We start from the raw sequence: 24,386 nt of genomic DNA, 5'->3' as shown, positions 1-24,386 counted from the left end.
GAATCTGACTTCACAAGTTCTTTTCAAGAACTTCGTGGAGAGAAGACAAGCAAGTAGACAGTAGCTAAAGGAGAACAAAGAGAGATGGAGGGCTTCTTATATTGTTATAATGAGAGAAATTTAGGGGGAGGCCTATTGCAAGGGAGAGATTGAAGTTACAAGAGAGTAATAAATAAATCAAGAGTATCTTAGTCTGGCATAAGTTAATGGGTATCTCTTCCTCTGAAAAGAAGGAAAGGATTGAGACTAGTGTTAATGCCTCTAAGTTATAGAAAGGAGTGAGAAATATAGAAATTCTCTATACAGTGAATGTAAAGTTATCTGTGATATGGTAACTTAGTCTATAAAGTGATAACCCCACCTATAGGGAAATAAGAGCAGAAAGTCAGAAGTATGGGAAAGCAATGTTGATAATACCAAAATACAATACTTTATTATTTTGATCAATAATAATAATAATTATTATTATTATTGCCTGCTCCCAGGCAATAATGACAAACTAGAATAAAATGGTATATGTGTGTCTAAGGGTGGGGTTTTCTTGTTTATTTTGATTTTGGTTTCATTTGTTTTAGTTTAGCTTTATTAAACTTTTTTTAAGCAATTTAAGTATCACTTTCATTAAGCATGGAATGTTATTTTAACTGATACTACTATATATACCATAACTAATATTGTGGCTTTTGTTTGTAAGTATAGGTCAAAATGAGGATGTAATTCATATCATAATTAAGCATATATTCTGAATTGCATTTCTTTTGATTCTGGACAGGATTACCTTGAAGTTAAAAGATTAATTTTCCCAAGATTTTACTTTCTTAGCAATGCCGAGCTTCTTGATATTCTAGCTGATAGCAGAAATCCTGAGTCTGTACAGGTAATAACATCTTTCTCTGCTCAGCAATATTATATTAGCGATATTCAGATCACAATTCAATAATATTACTGACATTTGTTTCTGGTTCACAGCCTCATCTTGTGAAATGCTTTGAAAATATAAAACAATTATTGATATGGAAACAAGACATTGGCCCTCCTGCTGTAAAAATGCTAATATCTGCTGAAGGGGAAGGTCTCGTGCTGCCAAAGTATGATAAATGTTACAAACTGTTTAGATTCTGTACAACATCATTATTTAAAATCTCTGCTTTGAAATTTTTGATATATTATAAAAGTGTGCTAAGCAAACTGTTTCTTCAAAGATTATATCCTTACGTAAATATACTTTTGCCTTTCCATATTCCCTACAATACATAATCTCACCTTTGCTCTAATTAAAAGTTGAGAAAGCAGTCTTCAAACTCCTGGGTGCATTCTAATTTGCACTTACATTTTGTTCTGTCATTAAATTCTGCCTTAAGTTTCCTACTCTCTTTTTAGTGCTTTTTCCCTTTTTGGTTTTAGTATATGAATATAGATAAGAAGAAAATTGGCTATTTGGAGTTGTTGATGCTACTCCCACTACTGCTTCTGCTGATCTCTGGTTTCACTGTGGTTTGCTCCCAGGCAATAATGACAAACTAGGTCCTTCCATTACACTGGTTCAATTTGCCAGCCCCAGCAAGGGCTCTCTAACCTTTGGCAAGTGGTCCTGATGTAAGTTGATTTTTTTAAAAATGCTGTGCCCAACCCTTCTTATCTACCAAAATCCCTATTCCAACCCTGCTGTTTAAAAGATCCAGTGAGGAAGGCCGGGTGCAGTGGCTCAAGCCTGTAATCCCGACACTTTGGGAGGCCGAGGCAGGTGAATTACCCAAGATCAGGAGTTTGAGACCAGCCTGACTAACATGGTGAAACCCTATCTCTACTAAAAATACAAAAATTAGCTGATCGTGGTGGCAGGCACCTGTAATCCCAGCTACTTGGGGGGCTGGGACAGGAGAATCACTTGAACCCAGGAGGCGGAGGTTGTAGTGACCCAAGGTGGCACCATTGCGCTCCAGCCTGGGTGACAGAACGAGACTCTCTCTGTCTCAAAAAAAAAAAAAAGAAAAGAAAAGAAAAATTCCAGTGAGGAATCCAAAACTGTTTTATAACACAATTTGTTTATCTTGTAAATACCATTTTACATGAAAGTTATTTATTGTGTAAATTCATGATTTTGATATCAGAATTTCCTAAAGCATGTTCATATGTTTTCTGCATAGTTTTCCAAATTAAGATTTAGAAAAACCAAAAGGCAGTAGTAGTCCTTTGGCCCATGGACATATTAAAGTATGTAGAAAATTTAGTCTACAGGCTTGTCAAAGGACTGAAACATGAATTAAAAAATAATTCTTCATGATATTATTTTTGAAACTAATTTTAGGAAAATTCGTGTAAGAAGTGCTGTAGAACAGTGGCTGGTAAATGTAGAAAAAAGCATGTTCGATGTGCTAAAAAAGTAAGTACAATTTTCAAATCCTAAAATTATATATTTTATATATATACTTGCACATATATATATACACACACATTTTTTAAAACTCACTTATCTACTAATCTAAGTGAGAAATATCCAGAAAAGAATATGGAGTCAAATCTCTTATGAAATGGGTTTTGATGGAACATGATGGCACATGATGACTAAATGGAAAATAATCACTTTTACAGTGTAACTATCAGTTTGAGAGTGTTTACATGCACAACCTTCAGATGGCTTTTGTGTACGTTGAGATTCAGCTGTATCAGAAAACTGTTCAGGATCTGAACTCTGCTCAGTAGGGCTCCCGTTTGAGCACACCTCACTACTTTGCATTTTGGTTCTACTTTTACTTCCTAGGATTGTTTACTTGGCTTACTCTTTCTAACGTTCTCCTTTTCATATTTAAGTCTATCATTGCATCTGTTTAGAATGAAGAAAAAAACCTCAGAGCGTGAACTTTCAAAACTAACTTGACTAGAACTGTTATATTGTATTTCTAATTATTCATTGTTGGTAATAGAAAGGCTATTGACTTTTAGGTTTTTATATCTATAGTTGTTAATATTATTCTGAAGGCCAATACAAGGTTTCTAGAGCAGAGAAGATTATGATTTACTTACATAAATAACCATTCTGGCTTTCCTTTTCTTCAGTTCTTGTAACCACCCAGTGGGTTCACCTTGCCTGCTGCCTAGACAGAGCCAATTTATCAAGACAGGGGAAATGCAGTGGAGAAAGAGTAATTCACACAAGCCAGCTGTATAGGAGACCAGTTTTATTATTACTCAACTCAGTCTCCCGGAGAATTCAGGGATCAGAGTTTTTAAGGATAATTTGGCAGGTAGGGGCTCCAGAAGTGGGGAGTACTGATTGGTCAGGTTGGAGATGGAATCATAGCGGGGGTCAAAGTGAGCTTTTCTTGCTGTCTTCTGTTCCTGGATGGGATCCCAGAACTGATTGAGCCAGATTACCAGACTGGGTGGTGTCAGCTGATCCATCAAGTGCAGGGCCAGCAAAATATCTCAAGCACTGATCTTAGGCTTCACAATAGTGATATTATTCCCAGGAAAAATTCTGGGAGGTTCAGACTCTTGCAGCAAGAGGCTGCATGACCCCTAAACCGTAATTTCTAATCTTGTAGATAATTTGTTAATCCTACAAAGGCAGACTGGTCCCCAGGCAAGACAGGAGTCTTTTCAGGAAAGGGCTGTTGCCGGTTTTGTTTGAGTCAAATTGTAAACTAAATTCCTTCCCAAGGTTGGTTCAGCCTACACCCAGGAATGAAAAAGGACAGTTTAAAGGTTAGAAGCAAGATGAAGTTAGTTGCGTCTGATCTCTTTCAGTGTCATAATGTCCTAAGTTACAATTTTTGCAAATGCAGTTTCAGTCTTACCCCTGGGGTGATGTGATAAGAACCAGAGTTACCTTGTATGTAAAGAGAGACTTCTGTAGGCAAGAAACCCTGAAAAAATGAATCTGGGCATTTAAGCAAAAAAGACAAGCAGTTTTTCAATTGTTGTCCTGGGATTTTTCTGGTTAGACAATTATATCATTTGCTAATAATGATAGTCCTATCTCTTCCTTTGCAATTCTTTTTAAAATGCCATTTTTTCATGTTATTTTAGATGCAAATTTTATTTAACATCGAAAAGTACAACTGACAGCATCTTTTTTTGTTCTTAATTTTATTGGAAAAGCTTCTAGTGTTTGACCATAATGCATAGGTTTCTGGAATATACGCCTTATCCAACTAAAGATATTTCATCCTATTCATAGTTTGCAGAGTTTTAAAGAGATTTAATTTATTTTTAATTTTTAATTGAGAAATAATAATTGTATCTATTATGGCATACATTGTGATGTTTTGATACATGTACACAATGTAAAATGATTGATTCAAGCTAATTAAAATACTCATCACCTCACATGCTTATTTTTTATGGTGAAAACATTTCAAGTTTACTTTTAGCTATTGCGAAACATACATGATTATTAACTATAGTGACCTGCTGTGAAGTAGATCGCTAAAATTTATTCCTAGTCTAACTGAAACTTTGTATCCTTAGACTAACTTCTCCCCTTTCCTCATCCCTCCCCACTTTCACCCTCTGGTTAACACCATTCTACTCTCTACTTCTGTGAATAGAGAATGTTTTTTAGATTCTCCATATAAATGAGATCATGCAATATTCATCTTTCTTGGCCTGGCTTATTTCACTTAGCATACATAATGTCCTCCAGGGTTATTCATGTTGTCATAAGTGATAGAATTTACCTCTTTTTTGGGAGGCCGAGGTGGGTGGATCCCCTGAGATCAGGAGTTTGAGACCAGCCTGGCCAACATGGTGAAACCCTGTCTCTACTAAAAATACAAAATTTAGCCAGGCATGGTGATGCACACCTGTAGTCCCAGCTACTTGGGAGGCTGAGGCAGGAGAATCCCTTGAACCCGGGAGGCGGAGGTTGCAGTGAGCTGAGATTGTGCCACTGCACTCCAGCCTGGGTGACAGAGCGAGACTCCATCTTAAATTAAATAAATAAATAAATAAATAAACAAACAAATAAATAAATAAATAAATAGAAATAAATAATAAATAAATAATTTTTTTCTAAAGAGAATGTACAAGTACATTCATCAAATGTAACAGATGGTTGGCAGTACTTTATCTTACCAGAAAACATCAATAGAAGATTTTTATACTCCTAAGTCATAGGTCTCACCTGGCTGAGTGATTGTCAGACATCATTAATTATAAGATGCTTTCTGATTCCAAAAAGATTAAAATGTAGAAAAAAAGTTCTGTCTTAGAATTGATGATGTAATTATTTTAAAGTTTTCTTCCCTCTCCTTTTATTTTAAAGTTAGTACCGCTTTATTTTAGTTTGGGGCTATGGACTTGTGTTCTTTTTGATGGTACTAGTTTTTCTAAAATATCTGGTCATTCTTGGTTATCTTTTCATATTTGTACTGGTGAGTCCCTCTTCTAAAAGCAAATACTAGTTTCTAACTACAACAACCTATATGCCGTGGTTGCAACTGACAAGCAGGGCATGTGGAAGGACCTAGTCTGTGAGTAACTTGCCTTTTAGTGCATGAAGTTCCTTCCCATTTCTCCTGGAGGTCACAAACTACTTGTGACACTCTACTGTGCCTCTAGGTCAGCACGTTTTAAATATTCCATATACTTATAGTATATCAATGCGAGTGTGCAGTAAGATCTTCATTAAAAGATTTTGTCAAAAGAGAAATGTAACTATATGTTGTTTGAGAGATGTATAGCAATGTGACAAAAAAGTTATGAATAAAAGTCATAAGGACTTTTCATGGAACTGCCAACAAAAAGTGTTTAAAAATAAAATCAAGTGCCAAAGGTATTAAATAAAATAAAGAATCATTTGTAGTTGATGGAAGAGAGATTTCACACTGATACTGCTTTGAAATGTATAAAAAGTTGTTATTGACATATTTCTCCTCATCAGCAATGATAAAAAAACAAAAATAGATACCATTTGCAAGCACAACAAAAATTAAAAGGTTCAGTACTTCATTTCAAATATTCAAATACATTCTAAATGAATTTTAGAGTGATACATAAGAAAGAAAGCCAAATTAGAAGAAAATAAAATGAAATTTAGTGTTGAGAATTTCTAAGAGATGTAGTATCAATGATTTAAAAAAATGTATCATTGACCGATTTGACTATAAGGAAACTTAAAACTCCATATGGAAAAAAATGACAACATTGAAACCTATACTGTTGGTGCACATTAACTGTTGTCTTAAATAAAATTGTCTGGATATTTTTCATGAATCCTATTCTGTCCATTATAATTAATTTTAAAAGCTGCATGCAGGGCTTTACTATTACTCATCTGGTAGTTTCAGCCCAGTATTCCATTTTGTAGAAATTATTTCAAATATAGATTTTGTCATAAATACTATTAGCAATTCAGAGCTAATATGCATCATCTCTTTTTATATATTTTTACCATCTCAGAAACTCAATGGCCTTATTAGAAAAGTACAGATAATCTCAAAAAGGAATTTAAGGAGTATGCATTATGCTTCGATTAAGGCTCTGTTACCTTTATCTGGTCTGATTTCTACGTTAGAACAAAGAAATCAGAGATCTTAAAGGAAAACTCCCCTGTGACCTCGTCATGCTTGGTCATTAAATGGCCACAATCAATGATTAAGTATAAATAACATAAATAAATTTTTTAATTTGTAGATTTTTAAGTCAAGGGATTGAAGACTGGAACTGCCAGATGTTTTCCCAATGGGTGTTATCTCATCCAGGACAAGTGGTACTTACTGTGGTAAGTTAATGCTGCTTTGATGTATGTATACAGGGACACCTTGGAGATATTGCAGGTTCAATTTCAGACCACGTAATAAAGAGGATATTCCAATAAAGTGAGTCACATGATTTTTTTTCCCCTAGGGCCTATAACAGTTATGTTTACACTATCCTGTCGTCTTTTTTTTTTCTGTCACCCAGGCTGGAGTGCAGTGGTACAATCTCAGCCCACTGCAGCCTCCGCCTCCCAGGTTCAAGTGATTCTGCTGCCTCAGCCTCCTGAGTAGCTGGGACTACAGGTGTGCACCACCATGCCTGGCTAATTTTTGTATTTTTAGTAGAGATGGGGTTTTGTAATGTTGGCCAGGCTGGTCTTGAACTCCTGACCTCAGGTGATCTGCCCACCTCAGCCTCCCAAAGTGCTAGGATTACAGGAGTGAGCCACCATGCCTGGCCTCCTGTAGTCTGTTAACTGTACAATAGAGTTCTGTCTAAAAAATGTGCATGCCTTAATTAAAAATACTTTATTACTAAAAAGTGCTAACAATCATCTGAGCCTTCAGCAAGTCATAATATTGTTGCTGGTGGAGGGTATTTCCTAGATTTTGATGGTTGCTGACCGATCAGGGTGGTGGTTGCTGAAGGTTAGGATGGCTGTGGCAGTTTCTTAAAATTAGATAACAATGAAGTTTGCCACATGGCTTGACTCTTCCTTTTCCAAAAGATTTCTTTGTAGCGTGCGATGCTTTCTGCTAGCACTTTGCCCACAATGGAAATTCTTTCAAAATTGGAGTCAATTCTCTCAAACTCTGCCACTGCTTTATCAACTAAGTTTATGTAATATACTAAATCCTTTTTTGTCATTTCAATAATGTTCACAGCAACTTCATCAGGAGTAGATTCCATCTCAAGAAACAACTTTCTTTGCTCATCCATAAGAGGCAACTTGTCTTCCATTCAAGTTTTTTCATGAGATTGCAGCAAATTCCGTCACATCTTCAGGCTCCACTTTTAATTCTAGTTCTCTTGCTATTTCCACCACATCTACAGTTACTTCCACTGAAGTCTTGAACCCCTTAAAGTCGTCCATGAGAGTTGAAATCAACTTCTTTCAAAGTCCCATTAATGTGGCTATTTTGACCGTCTTCCATGAATATGAATATTCTTAATGGCATCTAGGATGGTGAATCCTTTCCAGAAGGTTTTCTATTTACTTTGCCTAGATCCATCAGAGGAATCACTATCTATGGAAGCTATAGCCTTATGAAATGTATTTCTTAAATAATAAGCCTTGAAAGTCAAAAGTACTCGTTGACCCATGGGCTACAGAATGGATGTTTTGTTATCAGGCATGAAAACAACATTAATCTCCTTGTACATCTCCATCAGAACTCTTGGGTGACTGGATGTGTTGTTAGTGAGCAGTAATATTTTGAAAGGAATCTTTTTTTCTTAACAGTAGGTCCCAACAGTGGGCTTAAAATATTCAGTAAACCATGCTGAAAACAGGTGTGCTGTCATCCAGGCCTTGTTGTTCCATTTGTAGAGCAGGGGCAGAGTAGATTAAGCATACATAATTCTTAAGGGTCCTAGGATTTTCAAAACGGTAAGTGAGCATTGGCTTCAATTTAGAGTCACAGGTTGCATTAGCCTCTAACAAGAGAATCAGCCTGTCATTTGAAGCTTTGAAGCCAGGTATTGACTTCCCTCCAACTACAAAAGTCTTGGATGGCCTCTTCTTCCAATAGAAGGCTATCTCATCTACCTTGAAAATCTGTTGTTCAGTGTATCCACTTTCATCAATTATGTTAACCTAGTTCTTCTGGATAACTTACTGCAGCTTCCACATCAGCACTTGCTACTTACCTTTGCACTTTTACGTTACTGAGACAGCTTCTTTCCTTAAATCTCATGAGCCAACTTCTGCTAGCTTCCAACTTTTCTTCTGCAGCATTCCTTATCTCTCTCAGTCTTCACAGAATTGAAAAGAGTTAGAGCCTTGCTCTGGATTAGTCTTTTTCTTAAGGAAATGTTATGGCTGGTTTGATCTTCTATCCAGACCACTAAAATTTTCTCCAAAACAGCAGTAAGGCTGTTTTGCTTTCTTACCATTAGTGTGTTCACAGGAGTAGCACTTTTAATTTTCTTCAAGAATTTTTTTCCTTTGCATCCACAACTTGACTGTTTGGCAGAAGAGGCCTAGCTTTCAGCCTGTTTTGGCTTTTGGCATGCCTTCCTTATTAAGCTTAATCATCTCTAGCTTTTAATTTTAAGAGAAGGATGTGCAACAGTTCTTTTTACTTGAACACTTAGAGACCATTGTAAGGTTATTAGTTGGCCTAAATTCAACATTATTGTGTCTCAGGGATTAGGGAGACCAAAGAAGAAGGAGAGAGATGGGGGAATGGCTATTTGGTGAAGAAGATAAGACACAAACAGCATTTATCAATTAAGTTTGCTGTCTTACATGGGCATCATTTGTTGTCCTCCCAAACAATTACAATAGTAACATCCAAGATCATTAATTGCAGATCACCATAACAGATATAATAATGAAAAGGTTGGAAATATTCTGAGAATTACGAAAATGTGACACAGAGACATGGAGTGAACACATACTATTGGAAAAAATGACACTGATAGACTTGCTCAATGCAGGGTTGCCACAAATCTTCAATTTGAAAAAAATGCAGTTCCTCCTTGTACCTCTGGTAGAATTCGGCTGTGAATCCATCTGGTCCTGGACTCCTTTTGGTTGGTAAGCTGTTGATTATTGCCACAATTTCAGATCCTGTTCTTGGTCTATTCAGAGATTCAACTTCTTCCTGGTTTAGTCTTGGAAGAGTGTATGTGTCAAGGAATTTATCCATTTCTTCTAGATTTTCTAGTTTATTTGCATAGAGCTGTTTGTAGTATTCTCTGATGGTAGTTTGTATTTCTGTGGGATTGGTGGTGATATCCCCTTTATCATTTTTTATTGCTTCTATTTGATTCTTCTCTCTTTTTTTCTTTATTAGTCTTGCTAGCGGTCTATCAATTTTGTTGATCCTTTCAAAAAACCAGCTCCTGGATTCATTAATTTTTTGAAGGGTTTTTTATGTCTCTCTTTACTACAGTTCTGCTCTGATTTTAGGTATTTCTTCCCTTCTGCAAGCTTTTGAATGTGTTTGCTCTTGCTTTTCTAGTTCTTTTAATTGTGATGTTAGGGTGTCAATTTTGGATCTTTCCTGCTTTCTCTTGTGGGCATTTAATGCTATAAATTTCCCTCGACACACTGCTTTGAATGTGTCCCAGAGATTCTGGTATGTTATGTCTTTGTTCTCGTTGGTTTCAAAGAACATCTTTATTTCTGCCTTCATTTCGTTATGTACCCAGTAGTCATTCAGGAGCAGGTTGTTCAGTTTCCATGTAGTTGAGCGGTTTTGAGTGAGTTTCTTAATCCTGAGTTCTAGTTTGATTGCACTGTGGTCTGAGAGACAGTTTGTTATAATTTCTGTTCTTTTACATTTGCTGAGGAGAGCTTTACTTCCAACTATGTGGTCAATTTTGGAACAGGTGTGGTGTGGTGCTGAAAAATATATATATTCTGTTGATTTGGGGTGGAGAGTTCTGTAGATGTCTATTAGGTCCACTTGGTGCAGAGCTGAGTTCAATTCCTGGATATCCTTGTTAACTTTGTGTCTCGTTGATCTGTCTAATGTTGACAGTGGGGTGTTAAAGTCTCCCATTATTATTGTGTGGGAGTCTAAGTCTCTTTGTAGGTCACTCAGGACTTGCTTTATGAATCTGGGTGCTCCTGTATTGGGTGCATATATATTTAGGATAGTTAGCTCTTCTTGTTGAATTGATCCCTTTACCATTATGTAATGGCCTTCTTTGTCTCTTTTGATCTTTGTTGGTTTAAAGTCTGTTTTATCAGAGACTAAGATTGCAACCCCTGCCTTTTTTTGTTTTCCATTTGCTTGGTATATCTTCCTCCATCCTTTTATTTTGAGCCTATATGTGTCTCTGCACGTGAGATGGGTTTCCTGAATACAGCACACTGATGGTTCTTGACTCTTTATCCAATTTGCCAGTCTGTGTCTTTTAATTGGAGCGTTTAGTCCATTTACATTTAAAGTTAATATTGTTATGTGTGAATTTGATCCTGTCATTATGATGTTAGCTGGTTATTTTGCTCCTTAGTTGATGCAGTTTCTTCCTAGTCTCGATGGTCTTTACATTTTGGCATGATTTTGCAGCGGCTGGTAACAGTTGTTCCTTTCCATGTTTAGTGCTTCCTTCAGGAGCTCTTTTAGGGCAGGCCTGGTGGTGACAAAATCTCTCAGCATTTGCTTGTCTGTAAAGGATTTTATTTCTCTTTCACTTATGAAACTTAGTCTGGCTGGATATGAAATTCTGGGTTGAAAATTCTTTTCTTTAAGAATGTTGAATATTGGCCCCCACTCTCTTCTGGCTTGCAGAGTTTCTGCCGAGAACTCCGCTGTTAGTCTAATGGGCTTCCCTTTGTGGGTAACCCGACCTTTCTCTCTGGCTGTCCTTAACATTTTTTCCTTCATTTCAACTTTGGTGAATCTGACAATTGTGTCTTGGAGTTGCTCTTCTTGAGGAGTATCTTTGTGGTGTTCTCTGTGTTTCCTGAATCTGAATGTTGGCCTGCATTCCTTCTGAAACTATTCCAATCAATACAAAAAGAAGGAATCCTCCCTAACTCATTTTATGAGGCCAGCATCATCCTGATACCAAAGCTGGGCAGAGACACAACCAAAAAAGAGAATTTTAGACCAATATCCTTGATGAACATCAATGCAAAAATCCTCAATAAAATACTGGCAAACCGAATCCAGCAGCACATCAAAAAGCTTCTCCACCATGATCAAGTGGGCTTCATGCCTGGGATGCAAGGCTGGTTCAATATATGCAAATCAATAAATGTAATCCAGCATATAAACAGAACCAAAGACAAAAACCACATGATTATCTCAATAGATACAGAAAAGGCCTTTGACAAAATTCAACAACCCTTCATGCTAAAAACTCTCAATAAATTAAGTATTGATGGGACGTATCTCAAAATAATAAGAGCCTATCTATGACAAACCCACAGCCAATATCGTACTGAATGGGCAAAACCTGGAAGCATTCCCTTTGAAAACTGGCACAAGACAGGGATGCCCTCTATCACCACTCCTATTCAACACAGTGTTGGAAGTTCTGGCCAGGGCAATTAGGCGGGAGAATGAAATAAAGGGTATTCAATTAGGAAAAGAGGAAGTCAAATTGTCCCTGTTTGCAGATGACATGATTGTATATCTAGAAAACCCCATTGTCTCAGCCCAAAATCTCCTTAAGCTGATAAGCAACTTCAGCAAAGTCTCAGGATACAAAATCAATGCACAAAAATCACAAGCATTCTTATACACCAATAACAGACAAACAGAGAGCCAAATCATGAGTGAACTCCCATTCACAATTGCTTCAAAGAGAATGAAATACCTAGGAATCCAACTTACAAGGGATGTGAAGGACCTCTTCAAGGAGAACTACAAACCACTGCTCAATGAAATAAAAGAGGATACAACCAAATGGAAGAACATTCCATGCTCATGGATAGGAAGAATCAATATCATGAAAATGGCCATACTGCCCAAGGTAATTTATAGATTCAATGCCATCCCCATCAAGCTACCAGTGACTTTCTTCACAGAATTGGAAAAAACTACTTTAAAGTTCATATGGAACCGAAAAAGAGCCCGCATCACCAAGTCAATCCTAAGCCAAAAGAACAAAGCTGGAGGCATCACGCTACCTGACTTCAAACTATACTACAAGGCTACAGTAACCAAAACAGCATGGTACTGGTACCAAAACAGAGATATAGATCAATGGAACAGAACAGAGCCCTCAGAAATAACGCCGCATATCTACAACCATCTGATCTTTGACAAACCTGAGAAAAACAAGCAATGTGGAAAGGATTCCCTATTTAATAAATGGTGCTGGGAAAACTGGCTAGCCATATGTAGAAAGCTGAAACTGGATCCCTTCCTTACACCTTATACAAAAATTAATCCAAGATGGATTAAAGACTTAAACGTTAGACCTAAAACCATAAAAACCCTAGAAGAAAACCTAGGCATTACCATTCAGGACATAGGCATGGGCAAGGACTTCATGTCTAAAACAACAAAAGCAATGGCAACCAAAGCCAAAATTGACAAATGGAATCTAATTAAACTAAAGAGCTTCTGCACAGCAAAAGAAACTACCATCAGAGTGAATAGGCAACCCACAAAATGGGAGAAAATTTTTGCAACCTACTCATCAGACAAAGGGCTAATATCCAGAATCTACAATGAACTCAAACAAATTTACAAGAAAAAAAAAACAACCCCATCAAAAAGTGGGCGAAGGATATGAACAGACACTTCTCAAAAGAAGACATTTATGCAGCCAAAAGACACATGAAAAAATGCTCACCATCACTGGCCATCAGAGAAATGCAAATCAAAACCACAATGAGATACCATCTCACACCAGTTAGAATGGCAATCATTAAAAAGTCAGGAAACAACAGGTGCTGGAGAGGATGTGGAGAAATAGGAACACTTTTACACTTGGTGGGACTGTAAACTAGTTCAATCATTGTGGAAGTCAGTGTGGCAATTCCTCAGAGATCTCAAACTAGAAATACCATTTGACCCAGCCATCCCATTACTGGGTATATACCCAAAGGACTATAAATCATGCTGCTATAAAGACACATGCACACGTATGTTTATTGTGGCACTAGTCACAATGGCAAAGACTTGGAACCAACCCAAATGTCCAACAATGATAGACCGAATTAAGAAAATGTGGCACATATACACCATGGAATACTATGCAGGCATAAAAAATGATGAGTTCATGCCCTTTGTAGGGACATGGATGAAAATTGGAAATCATCATTCTCAGTAAAATATTGCAAGGATAAAAAACCAAACACTGCCTGTTGTCACTCATAGATGGGAATTGAACAATGAGAACACATGGACACAGGAAGGGGAACATCACACTCTGGGGACTGTTGTGGGGTTGGGGGAGGGGGGAGGGATAGCATTAGGAGATATACCTGATGCTAAATGACGAGTTAATGGGTGCAGCACACCAGCATGGCACATGTATACATATGTAACTAACCTGCACATTGTGCACATGTACCCTAAAACTTAAAGTATAATAATAATAATAAAATAAAATAAAAAAAGGAAAAAATGCAATATCTGTGAAGTACAATAAAATGAAGCACAATACAACAAGGTATGCCTGTATAAGTATTTAGTTTGTGGCTACATTGCCAAGAAAGAAATGATTTGGAAAATAAATCATTATGAAGGGTACTGGTGTCTGTAGCTTACTTTGAAATGCCTAAGATGGGTAGATGTATAGATTCATGGCAAATATAGCAAAAAGTTAATTGTAGAATGTAGGTGGTGAATATATAAGTATTCATTGTATAATTCCTTCAACTTCACTATAGTTTTGAAAATCTTTATAATTTTGAATGAAAGTAGAACTATTTTCTTAAAGATGTCACTATATTGCATTGCATTAGTTTTCTACTGCTGTTATTAAAAAGTTACTAAAAACTTGGTGCCTTAAAACAACACAGCTTTATTATTTTACAATTCAGTAGGTTAGAAAGCCAACCCACAGGTCTCTGTGGGCTAAGATCAAGGTGTCAGCAAAGCTGTGTTCCTTTCTAGAGGCTCTTGGGGAAAATCTGTTTCTTTGCCTTTTCAGCTTCTGGAGGCCATTGGCATTCCTTGGCTCACAGCCCATTCCTCCATTTTCAAAGTCAGCAATGTGCATCTTTCTGACTATTCTTCAGTAGTCCTAGCTCCCTCTGCTCACAGGCAGAAAAAGCTACCCAGTTTTATGATTACATGTGTTTTCTGGATACATTTGACCCACCCAGATAATCCAGAATAATCTCTCTAGCTCAATTTTCTTAATTCAATTCCATCTGAAAAGTCCTTTTTGCCATTTAAGGTGACATATTCACAGGTTCTGGGAATTAGGAAATGAATATCTTTGTAGAGAGCCATTATTCTGCCTACTACATGCATATTTGCTAGAGCTAATTATTGTTTTTCTGGGTCTCATAAGAGAGAGGGAAAACTAGGAAGTTGTGATGTCAATAAAACAAAAATTGGCAGTTCTTTTGAGAAGTGTGGTTGGAGCCAGGGGAGTGATAAAATTTCCCCTAACAGCATGTGTAGAATAAGAGAAGAGGGACAAGGAAAGACTCCAAGAAACATGAACAGCTAAGGAATAGGCAAAAGAAAAGGACTGAAAAAGAGTGGCCAAAACAGAAAAGAAATTTATAAGAGTTTCCATGGAAGAAGCTAAAGAGGAAGAAAGGTAGGTTTTTGTTTGTTTCTTTGATTTTTCTCCAGAAAAACTGAGTAATCATTTAAAAAAGTGAGTGGTCATCATTTTTAAAGACTCTACAGAGATCTGTAAACTATATTATATCTGTCAACAGTGGTTTTCTGGAGTGATGAAGATAGAAGCCATATTGCCAGGAGGTACCATTATCAAGTTGTTGTTGTTTTTTTTCATCAACTTTTATTTTAAGTTCAGGGGTACATGTGCAGGATGTTCAGGTTTGTTACATAGGTAAAGGTGTGCCATGCTGGTTTGCTGCACAGATCATCCCGTCACCTAGGTATTAAGCCCAGCACCCATTAGCTGTTCTTCCTGATGCTTTCCCTCCCTCTGCCCCCACAACAGGCCCCAATGTGTGTTGTTCCTGCCACCCCCCACCCCATGTGTCTGTGTGTTCTCATCATTCAGCTCCCATTTATAAGTGAGAAAATATGGTGTTTGGTTTTCTGTTCCTGCATTAATTTGCTGAGGATAACGGCTCCCAGATCCATCCATGTCCCTGCAAAGGACATGATCTCATTCTTTTTATGGCTTTGTAGTATTCCATGATGTATATGTACCACATTTTCTTTATCCACTCTATTATTGATGAGCATTTTTGTTGATTCCATGTCTTTGCTATTGTGAATAGTGCTTCAATGAACATACATGTGTGCATGTATCTTTATAATAGAATGATTTATATTTTTGAGTATGTACCCAGTAATGGGATCGCTGGATCAAATGGTATTTCTGCCTCTAGGTCTTTGAGGAATCGCCACACTATCTTCCACAATGTTAAACTGATTTACACTCCCACCAGCAGTGTAGCAGCATATAAATGTTCCCTTTTCTCCACAACCTCACCAGCATCTATTTTTTGACTTTTTAACAATAGCCATTCTGATTAGCGTGAGATGGTATCTCATTGTAGTTTTGATTTGCATTTCTCTAACGATTAGTAATGTTGAGGTTTTTTTCAAATGTTTGTTGGGTGCATGTATGTCTTTTTTTTGAGAAGTATCTGTTCATGTCCTTTGCCCACTTTTTAATGGAGTTTTTTTTCTCTCGTAAATGTGTTTAAGTTCCTTGTAAATTCTGGATATTAGCCCTTTGTTAGATGGAGAGATTGCAAAAATTTTCTCCCATTCTGTAGGTTGTTTGTTCACTCTGATGATAGTTTCTTTTGCTGTGCTGTGCAGAAGCTCTTTAGTTCAGTTAGATCTCATTTGTCAATTTTTGCTTTTGTTGCAATTGCTTTTGGAATTTTTTTCATGAAGTCTTTGCCCATGCCTATATCCTGACTGGTATTGCCTAGATTTTCTTCTAGGGTTTTTATAGTTTTGGTTTTTAGATTTAAGCCTTTATTCCATCTTGAGTTAATTTTTGTATATGGTGTAAGGAAGGGTTCCACTTTCACTTTTCTAGATATGGCTAGCCATTCTCCCAGCACCATTTCTTAAACAGGAAATCCTTTCCCCATTGCTTGTTTTGATCATGTTTGTGGAAGATCAAATGGCTGTAGGTGCGAGGTTCTATTTCTGGGTTCTCTGTTCTGTTACATTGGTCTATGTGTCTGTTTTTGTACCAGCACCATGCTGTTTTGGTCACTGTAGCCTTGTAGTATAGTTTGAAGTCAGGTAGTGTGATGCCTCCAGATTCGTTCTTTTTGCTTAGTATTGACTTGGCTATTTGGGCTCTTTTTTGGTTCCATATGAATTTTAAAGTAGTTTTTCTAATTCTATGGAGAATGTCAGTGGTAGTTTAATGGGAATAGCATCGAATCTATAAATTACTTTGGGCAGTATGGCCGTTTTTATGATACTGATTCTTCCTATCCATGAGCATGGAATGTTTCTCCATTTGTTTGTATCCTCTCTGATTTCCCTGAGCAGTGGTTTGTAGTTCTCCTTGAAGAGGTCATTTCCCTTGTTAGCTGTAATTCCTAGGTATTTTATTCTTTTTGTAGCAATTGTGAATGAGAGTTCATTCATGATTTGGCTCTCTGCTTGCTTGGTGGTATATATAGGAATGCTAGCAATTTTGGCACATTGATTTTATATCCTGAGACTTTGCTGAAGTTGCTTATCAGCTTAAGAAGCTTTTGGGCTAAGATGATGGGGTTTTCTAGATAGAGGATCATGCCATGTGCAAACAAAGATAATTTGACCTCCTCTCTTCCTATTTGAATACCCTTTATTTCTTCTTCTTGCCTGATTGCCCTGGCTGGAACTTCGAATACTATGTTGAATAGGAGTGGTGAGAGAGGGCATCCTTGTTTTATGCCAGTTTTCAAAGGGAATGCTTCCAGCTTTTGCCCACTTAGTATGATATTGGCTGTGGCTTTGTCATATATAACTCTTATTATTTTGAGGAATGTTCCTCTAATACCTAATTTATTGAGAGTTTTTAACATGAAGAGATGTTGAATTTTTGCAAAGGCCTTTTCTGTATCTATTGAGATAACGTAGTTTTTGTCTTTAGTTCTCTTTATGTGATGAATGACATTTATTGATTTGCATATGTTGAACCAACCTTGCATTCTGGGTATAAAGCCAACTTGTTTGTGGTGAATAAGGTTTTTGATGTGCTGCTGGATTTGGTTTGCCAGTATTTTATTGAGGATTTTTGCATCAGTGTTCTTCAGGGATATTGACCTGAAGTTTTCTTTTTTTGTTGTACCTCTGCCAGGTTTTGGTATCAGGATGATGCTGGCCTCATAGAATGAGTTAGGAAAGAGTCCTTCCTCTTCAATTTTTTGGAATGGTTTCAGTAGAAATAGTACCAGCTTCTCTTTGTACCTCTGATAGTATTCAGATGTGAATCCATCTGGTCTTGGGATTTTTTTGGTTGGTAGCCTATTTATTACTGCTTCAATTTCACAACTCATTATTGGTCTATTCAGGGATTTGATTTTTTCCTGGTTCAGTCTTGGGAGGGTGTATTTGTCCAGGAAATTGTCTATTTCTTGTTTGTATTTCTGTGGGGTCAGTGATGATATCCCCCTTATCAAATCTTATTGTGTTTATTTGATTCTTCTGTCTTTTCATCTTTATTAGCCTAGCAAATGGTATATCTATTTTTTTTAACAGCTCCTGGATTTGCTAATTTTTTAAAGGGTTTCCCATGTCTCTATCTCCTTCAACTCTGATCTTGGTTATTTCTTGTCTTCTGCTAGCTTTGGGGTTTGTTTGCTCTTGGTTCTCTAGTCCTTTTAGTTGAGATGTTAGGTTGTTAACTTGAGGTCTTTCTAGCTTTCTGATGAGGGCATTTAGTGCTGTAAATTTCCCTCTTAACACTGCTTTAGCTGTGTCCCAGAGATTCTGGTATGTTGTCTCTTTGTTCTCATGAGTTCGAAAGAACTTCTTAATTTTTGCCTTTATTTTATTATTTACCCAAGAGTCATTCAGGAGCAGGTTGTTCAATTTCTATGTAGTTGTATGGTTTTGAGTGGATTTCTTAATCTTGAGTTCTAATTTGATTGTACTGTGGTCTGAGAGACCATTATGATTTCAGGTCTTCTGCATTTGCAGAGGAGTGTGATCACTTTCTATTATGTGATCCTATTATGTGACCAATTTTAAAGTAAGTGTTGTGTGGCTATGAGAAGAGTCTATATTCTGATGTTTTGGGGAAAAGAGTTCTATATATGTCTATTAGGTCCATTTAGTCAAGTTCAGGTTCTAAATATCTTTGTTTATTTTCTGTCTCAGTGATCTGTCTAATATTGTCAGAGGGATGTTAAAGTCTCCCACTATTATTGTGTGGGAGACTAAATCTCTTTGTAGGTCTCTAAGAACTTGCTTTCTGAAGCTGGGTCCTCCTGTTTTGGGTGCATATATATTTAGGGTAGTTATCACTTGTTGAATTGAACCCCTCACCATTATGTAATGACCTTCTTTGTCTTTTTTTATCTTTGTTGGTTTAAAGTCTGCTTTTTAGAAACTAGGGTTGCTACTCCTGCTTTTTTCTGTTTTCCATTTGCTTGGTAAATTTTCCCTTATCCCTTTATTTTGAGCCTATGTGTGTCTTTGCACGTGAGATGGGGCTCTTGAGGACAGTATACTGATGAGGCTTGACTCTTTATCCAGCTTGTCATTCTGTGTCTTTTAATTGGGGGCATTTAGCCTATTTACATTTAAGGTTAGTATTGTTATGTGTAAATTGTATCCTGACATCATGATGCTAGCTAGTTATTTTGCAGACTTGTTTGTGTGGTTGCTTCATAGTGTCACTAGTCTATGTACATCAGTGTGTTTTGTAGCAGCTGATAATCGTTTTTTCTTTCAATATTTAGTGCTTCTTTCAGGAGTTCTTGCAAGGCGGACCTGGTGATGATGAATTCCCTGAGCATTTGCTTTTCTGAAAAGGATCTTCTTTCACCTTTGCTTATGAAGCTTAGTTTGGCCGGATATGAAATTCTGGACTGGAAATTCTTTTCTTTAAGAAGTTGAATATTGGCCCCCAATCTCTTCTGGCTTGCAGGGTTTCCAATGAGAGGTCCACTATTAGTCTGATGGGTTTTCCCTTGTAGGTGACCTAGCTTTTCTCTCTGGTTGCCTTAATTTTTTCTTTCATTTTGACCATGGAGAATCTCATGATTATGTGTCTCAGAGTTGATGTTCTCATGGAGTATCTTACTGGGGTTCTCTGCAGTTTCTGAATTTGAATGTTGGCCTGTCTTGCTAGGTTGGGGAAGTTCTCCTGGATGATATGCTGAAGTACGTTTTCCAACTTGGTTCCATTCTTCCCATCTGTTTCAGGTACCCCAGTCAGTCGTAGGTTCGTTCTCTTTCCATAATCCCATAATTCTCAGAGGTTTTGTTCATTCCTTATCATTCTTTTTTCATTATTATTTTCTACCTCTCTTATTTCAGAAAGATAGTCTTCAAGCTCTGAGATTCTTTCCTCCACTTGGTCTATTCTGCTATTGATACTTCTGATTGCATTGTGAATTTCTCTTGTGTTTTTCAGCTCCATTAGGTCAGTTATGTTCCTCTCTAAATTGGCTATTCTGGCTATCAGCTCCTGCATTGTGTTATTATGATTCTTAGCTTCTTTATATTGGGTTAGCACATGCTCATTTAACTCAGCGAAGTTAGTTATTACCCACCTTCTGAAGCCTTATTTCTGCCAATTCATCCATCTCAGCCTCAGCCCAGTTGTGTTGAAATCAATTGGAAGAGGAGAAGCACACTGGCTTTTTGAGTTTTCAGTGTTTTTGCATTTATTCCTTCTCATCTTTGTGGGCTTATCTACCTTTGATCTTTGAGGTTGCTGACCTTTGAGTGGGGTTTTTGTGGGGTCTTTTTTTGTTGATGTTGTTGTTGTTTTCTGTTTTGTTTTGTTTTGTTTTAAGATAGAGTCTTGCTCTGACACCCAGGCTTGAGTGCAGTGGTGCAATCTCAGCTCACTGCAAACTCCATCTCCCAGGTGCTAGTCATTCTCCTGCCTCAGCCTCCTGAGTAGCTGAGATTACGGGCATGCACCACTACACCCGGCTAATTTTTGTATTTTTAGTAGAGACAGCATTTCACCATGTTGGCCAGGCTGGTCTTGAACTCCTGACCTCAGGTGATCCACCCACCTCAGCCTCCCAGAGTGCTGGGATTACAGGCATGAGCCACTGCCTAGCCTCTGTTTGTCTTTCTTTTAACAGGCCACTCTACCATAGGGCTGCTGTGGAGGCTAGGGCCCCCCAGTGGAAGATGTCACCCAGTCAGGAGAAAGAGGATCAGGAACCCACCCAATGAAGCAGTCTGGTTGCTTCTTGGTAGAGCAGGTGTGTTTCACTAGGGGGTGACCCTTCTTTGTAGACCACCTGTATTTTCCGCAGCCTGCCTGGTAGAATGGCTGAGTTTACAGAACCTCAGAGATAGCGCTGCCCCTCACCCGGGGATCTCCCTCCCGGGAAGAGATCTCTGTCCACAGAACTGGAGACCCCCCTAGTGAGGAGGAGTGAGTCGGGCCCCAGTTAAAGAAGCAGTCTGGCCATGATCTGGCAAGGCAGCTGTACTGCACTGTGGGAGGGCCCCTCTTCATCTCCACAGCTGAGACTAGGGAACTGTGGATATGGCAGCTGCCCCTCCCTCTGGGAATTCTCTGCTAGGGAGAGATCAGAGCTCTGTGGAACCAAGGACCTGCCCAGTGAGAAGTAGTATGTCAGGGCCCTGGTTAAAGAAGCAGCCTGGCCCCAATCTGGCAAGGCCACAGCATTGCACTGTGGGGGGCCCCTCCTTGTCTGGACCATCTGCACTCTTCACAGCCTGCCAGCTGCAACAGCCATTTCCCCCAAACCGCAGAGATGGCAGCCACTCTCCCCATTGGATCTCAGTCCTATCCCTGGTGGACTTCAGCCCTCTGCCATTAGCTGACTGGGATTCCAAGCCAGTGGGTCTTAACCTGTGAGGTGCCGTGGAAGTGAGGCCTACAGAAGGACGCTGCTTGGCTCCCTATATTCAGTCCCCTTCCTATGGATATGTATGGGCAGATTTTCCACCTTGGTGGGGAACCTGGGGCTGGAGCATGCAAAACTCCTGGGTCACTGTGTGCACCTGAGTGGCTCTTTTGCAGACTCCACACAGCTCTGTGTACTGGACCCACAGCCCTGGTGGCATGGGCTTACAAGGGGATCTCCTGCTCCACAGGTTGCAAAGATTCGTGGGAAAAGCATGGTTTCCCGGGTAGGGTTGCACAGTCACTCACTGCCTCCCCTGGCTGGGGGTGGGGGTTCCTTTGGCTCCATGCTATTCCCCGCTCAGCTGTTGTCCCCCCTCCCCAACCCCACTGCTTCTCCTCACTCTCCTTGAATCAGAGCTGCTTGCCTATTCATTCCCGATGCGAGAACCTGGATATTTCAGTTAAAGGTGTTGAATTCACTTGCCCCTTTTAATTCCTCTCCGTGAGTGTCGTGGACTGCAGCTGCTTCTAATCAGTCATCTTAACCCTCCATAATCAAGTATTTTTAAAGCATACTTGACTTGTAGTTCTCTATTCAATTTAAAATTAACATCATATCCTTTTACTTTGCCTTGACTCACAATTTTCAAGTCTTTGTTAAAATAACCTTGGATTGTGGACACAAGTTATTATTATCAAATCTTCTTTGTCCCTTTTGTTCTCCACTTGACTGAATATTGAAAATATCCACAGATCTTAAGCTGAGGAACTTACCCAAACTGTTCTTTACAAAGGTGACAAAATTATAATGAATCAATCTGCACACTTCTGTAGTTTAACAGGAATTCAAATAATCAAATCTGCTCTCCTAAGATAAGATGTTTCCTGGATCCCTGGTCTTCCAAACATGCTTAATGATAAGCAGCCTGTATTCTGTTTCTAGAAATACTTTATGATAGACTTCAGCTTCAATCATTGAATGTTCTTTTGCCAAAGTTTTTCACACATCTGCCTTACCTACTGCTCATTTTCCATTGATGCAGTTTACAACTCCCCTTTCTCTTGCACTTCTACGTATGTCACATGACTAGGAGTTGTCTCTGAATGGAAGTAAAAAGACACATGGGAGAATGGGGATAATTAGATGTCCGCATGCATTGGCCACTGAAGGAATTTGAACATGGAATTAATAAAGATATAGTAATTAAAAATTCCTTTATAAATAAATAACAAACAGTAATTAAAAACTGGTTCACAATCTGTCTCGCCAGAACCAAGTCCTCCTTTACCCTACACTGATGCAGCCTAGGGAGGGGTCTCCACCTGTTGGATGTTCTCTCCTGAGGCTGCAAATCTTGAATAAATGTCTCAAGGGCAGCAGTACTGGCATCTGACCAGACTCTGCTGTGACATGGCCTTGACTGTGATTCCTCTTGTCTTCCCAGACTCTTGGTCCTGCCCACTTTCGAACCCTCAGTCTCTAGCGTCCTTTTGATCTGCTCATTATGAGCTTGCAACATCCTTTAAGAAAGCCAGTTCATTTCTGTTGCATGTAACCAAGAATGCTGTTGATATAACAAGTTTCTCATCCTGTATGCTCCTATCTCGATCTGGAAAAATCTCACTGTCTGTTAACTTTATGCTAATTATTCCCACATTCATATCTTGATAGCTCTTATGTTTCTTGAGCACTTCAAATTTAATATATCCCTGAATGAATTCACTGTGCCCCCTTGCCCACAGCATGCTTTTCCTGCAATAGGTACTATCTTAGTGAGTTACTGGAATCACAATTTACCCAATGTAAAGACCAGAAACCTATAAGCTGTCCTGATGTATCCCCCTCTTTTAACTTCCAGAGTCAATCTGACCTTAATCCAGTAGACTTCTTAAAACATCTCCGTTATGTATGACAAGAGTGGGTGTCAAAAGATGGGCCAAATAACAGAAGTCTGTAAACTTTCTGAAAACTGTGACTACATACTTACTGTGTTCTAGGTATATTACTTCTGAGTTCAGCAGAGAAAGCAGCACTAATATATCATCTTGGAGTTTTCCACCATTTTTACTGTCCCCAGGTTATTACTTAAGGTTGCTGGTATAAGGGTTAGGAAGATTTAAGAATACAAGACTTAGGAAGTACAAATGGATAAGGCCCCCATAAGCATCAATCAGAATTCAATCTTTAGCCCTCAAATACACACAAATGTGTAAGGTCTCTTACACAAACACTTACATACACACCACATAAACTTTATGAAAACATCCATTTTAATTTGAATAAAATTTATGCTTCAATTATATATATAGAGAGAGAGATATATATATATATAACATTATCTTACTTTTTCAGAGCCAGATCATGTTTTATAATGATTGTGTTAAAAGTTTTGTGAGTTCTTATTCAAGAGAAAAATTGGAAAAAGTCCACGCTGGTCTGATATGTCATCTAGAAGAGGTTGCAGACCTGGTAGTGCTGGATACTAGTAACTCTCGAACAAAAGCTATACTAGGGGCATTGCTTATCCTTTATGTTCACTGCAGAGATATAGTGATAAATTTACTACTTAAAAATATCTTCAATGCAGAGGATTTTGAGTGGACAAGGTAGGTGGATCTAAATTATAACTACATACAATAACTTCTCACAAATATATCTTTAGGTAAATTGATTCTCTACCTCACACTTTGTCAAACTTGAGTTTTAATTTTGGGGGCTTTACCAAAATTCTAAGCAAACTGTACCAATCTGAGTATATTAGTCCCCCTTTATCTGCAGTTTTGCTTTCCAGTTTCAGTTACTATGGTCAATTGTGGCCCAAAAATAAGTGAGTATATTACAATAAGATATTTAGAGAGACAGATCACAT

At 38.1% G+C, this 24,386-nt stretch overlaps 1 protein-coding gene across 1 annotated transcript in view; it reads left to right on the top strand.

Annotated features, from left to right (window-relative positions):
* DNAH14 (dynein axonemal heavy chain 14) overlaps positions 1-24,386 on the top strand; it is a 463,650-nt gene that overhangs the window by 178,729 nt on the left and 260,535 nt on the right. Inside the window, exons 24-28 of the mRNA XM_034947740.3 lie at positions 773-877; positions 970-1,088; positions 2,309-2,383; positions 6,637-6,724; positions 23,870-24,123. Of these exons, the coding sequence (XP_034803631.2) occupies positions 773-877; positions 970-1,088; positions 2,309-2,383; positions 6,637-6,724; positions 23,870-24,123 (641 nt within the window). The remainder of the gene's footprint in view (positions 1-772; positions 878-969; positions 1,089-2,308; positions 2,384-6,636; positions 6,725-23,869; positions 24,124-24,386) is intronic.

Source organism: Pan paniscus, chromosome 1, assembly GCF_029289425.2.
Source record: "Pan paniscus chromosome 1, NHGRI_mPanPan1-v2.0_pri, whole genome shotgun sequence".
NCBI classification, from domain to species: Eukaryota; Metazoa; Chordata; class Mammalia; order Primates; family Hominidae; genus Pan; species Pan paniscus.
This window is presented reverse-complemented; position numbering and strand designations above follow the sequence as displayed.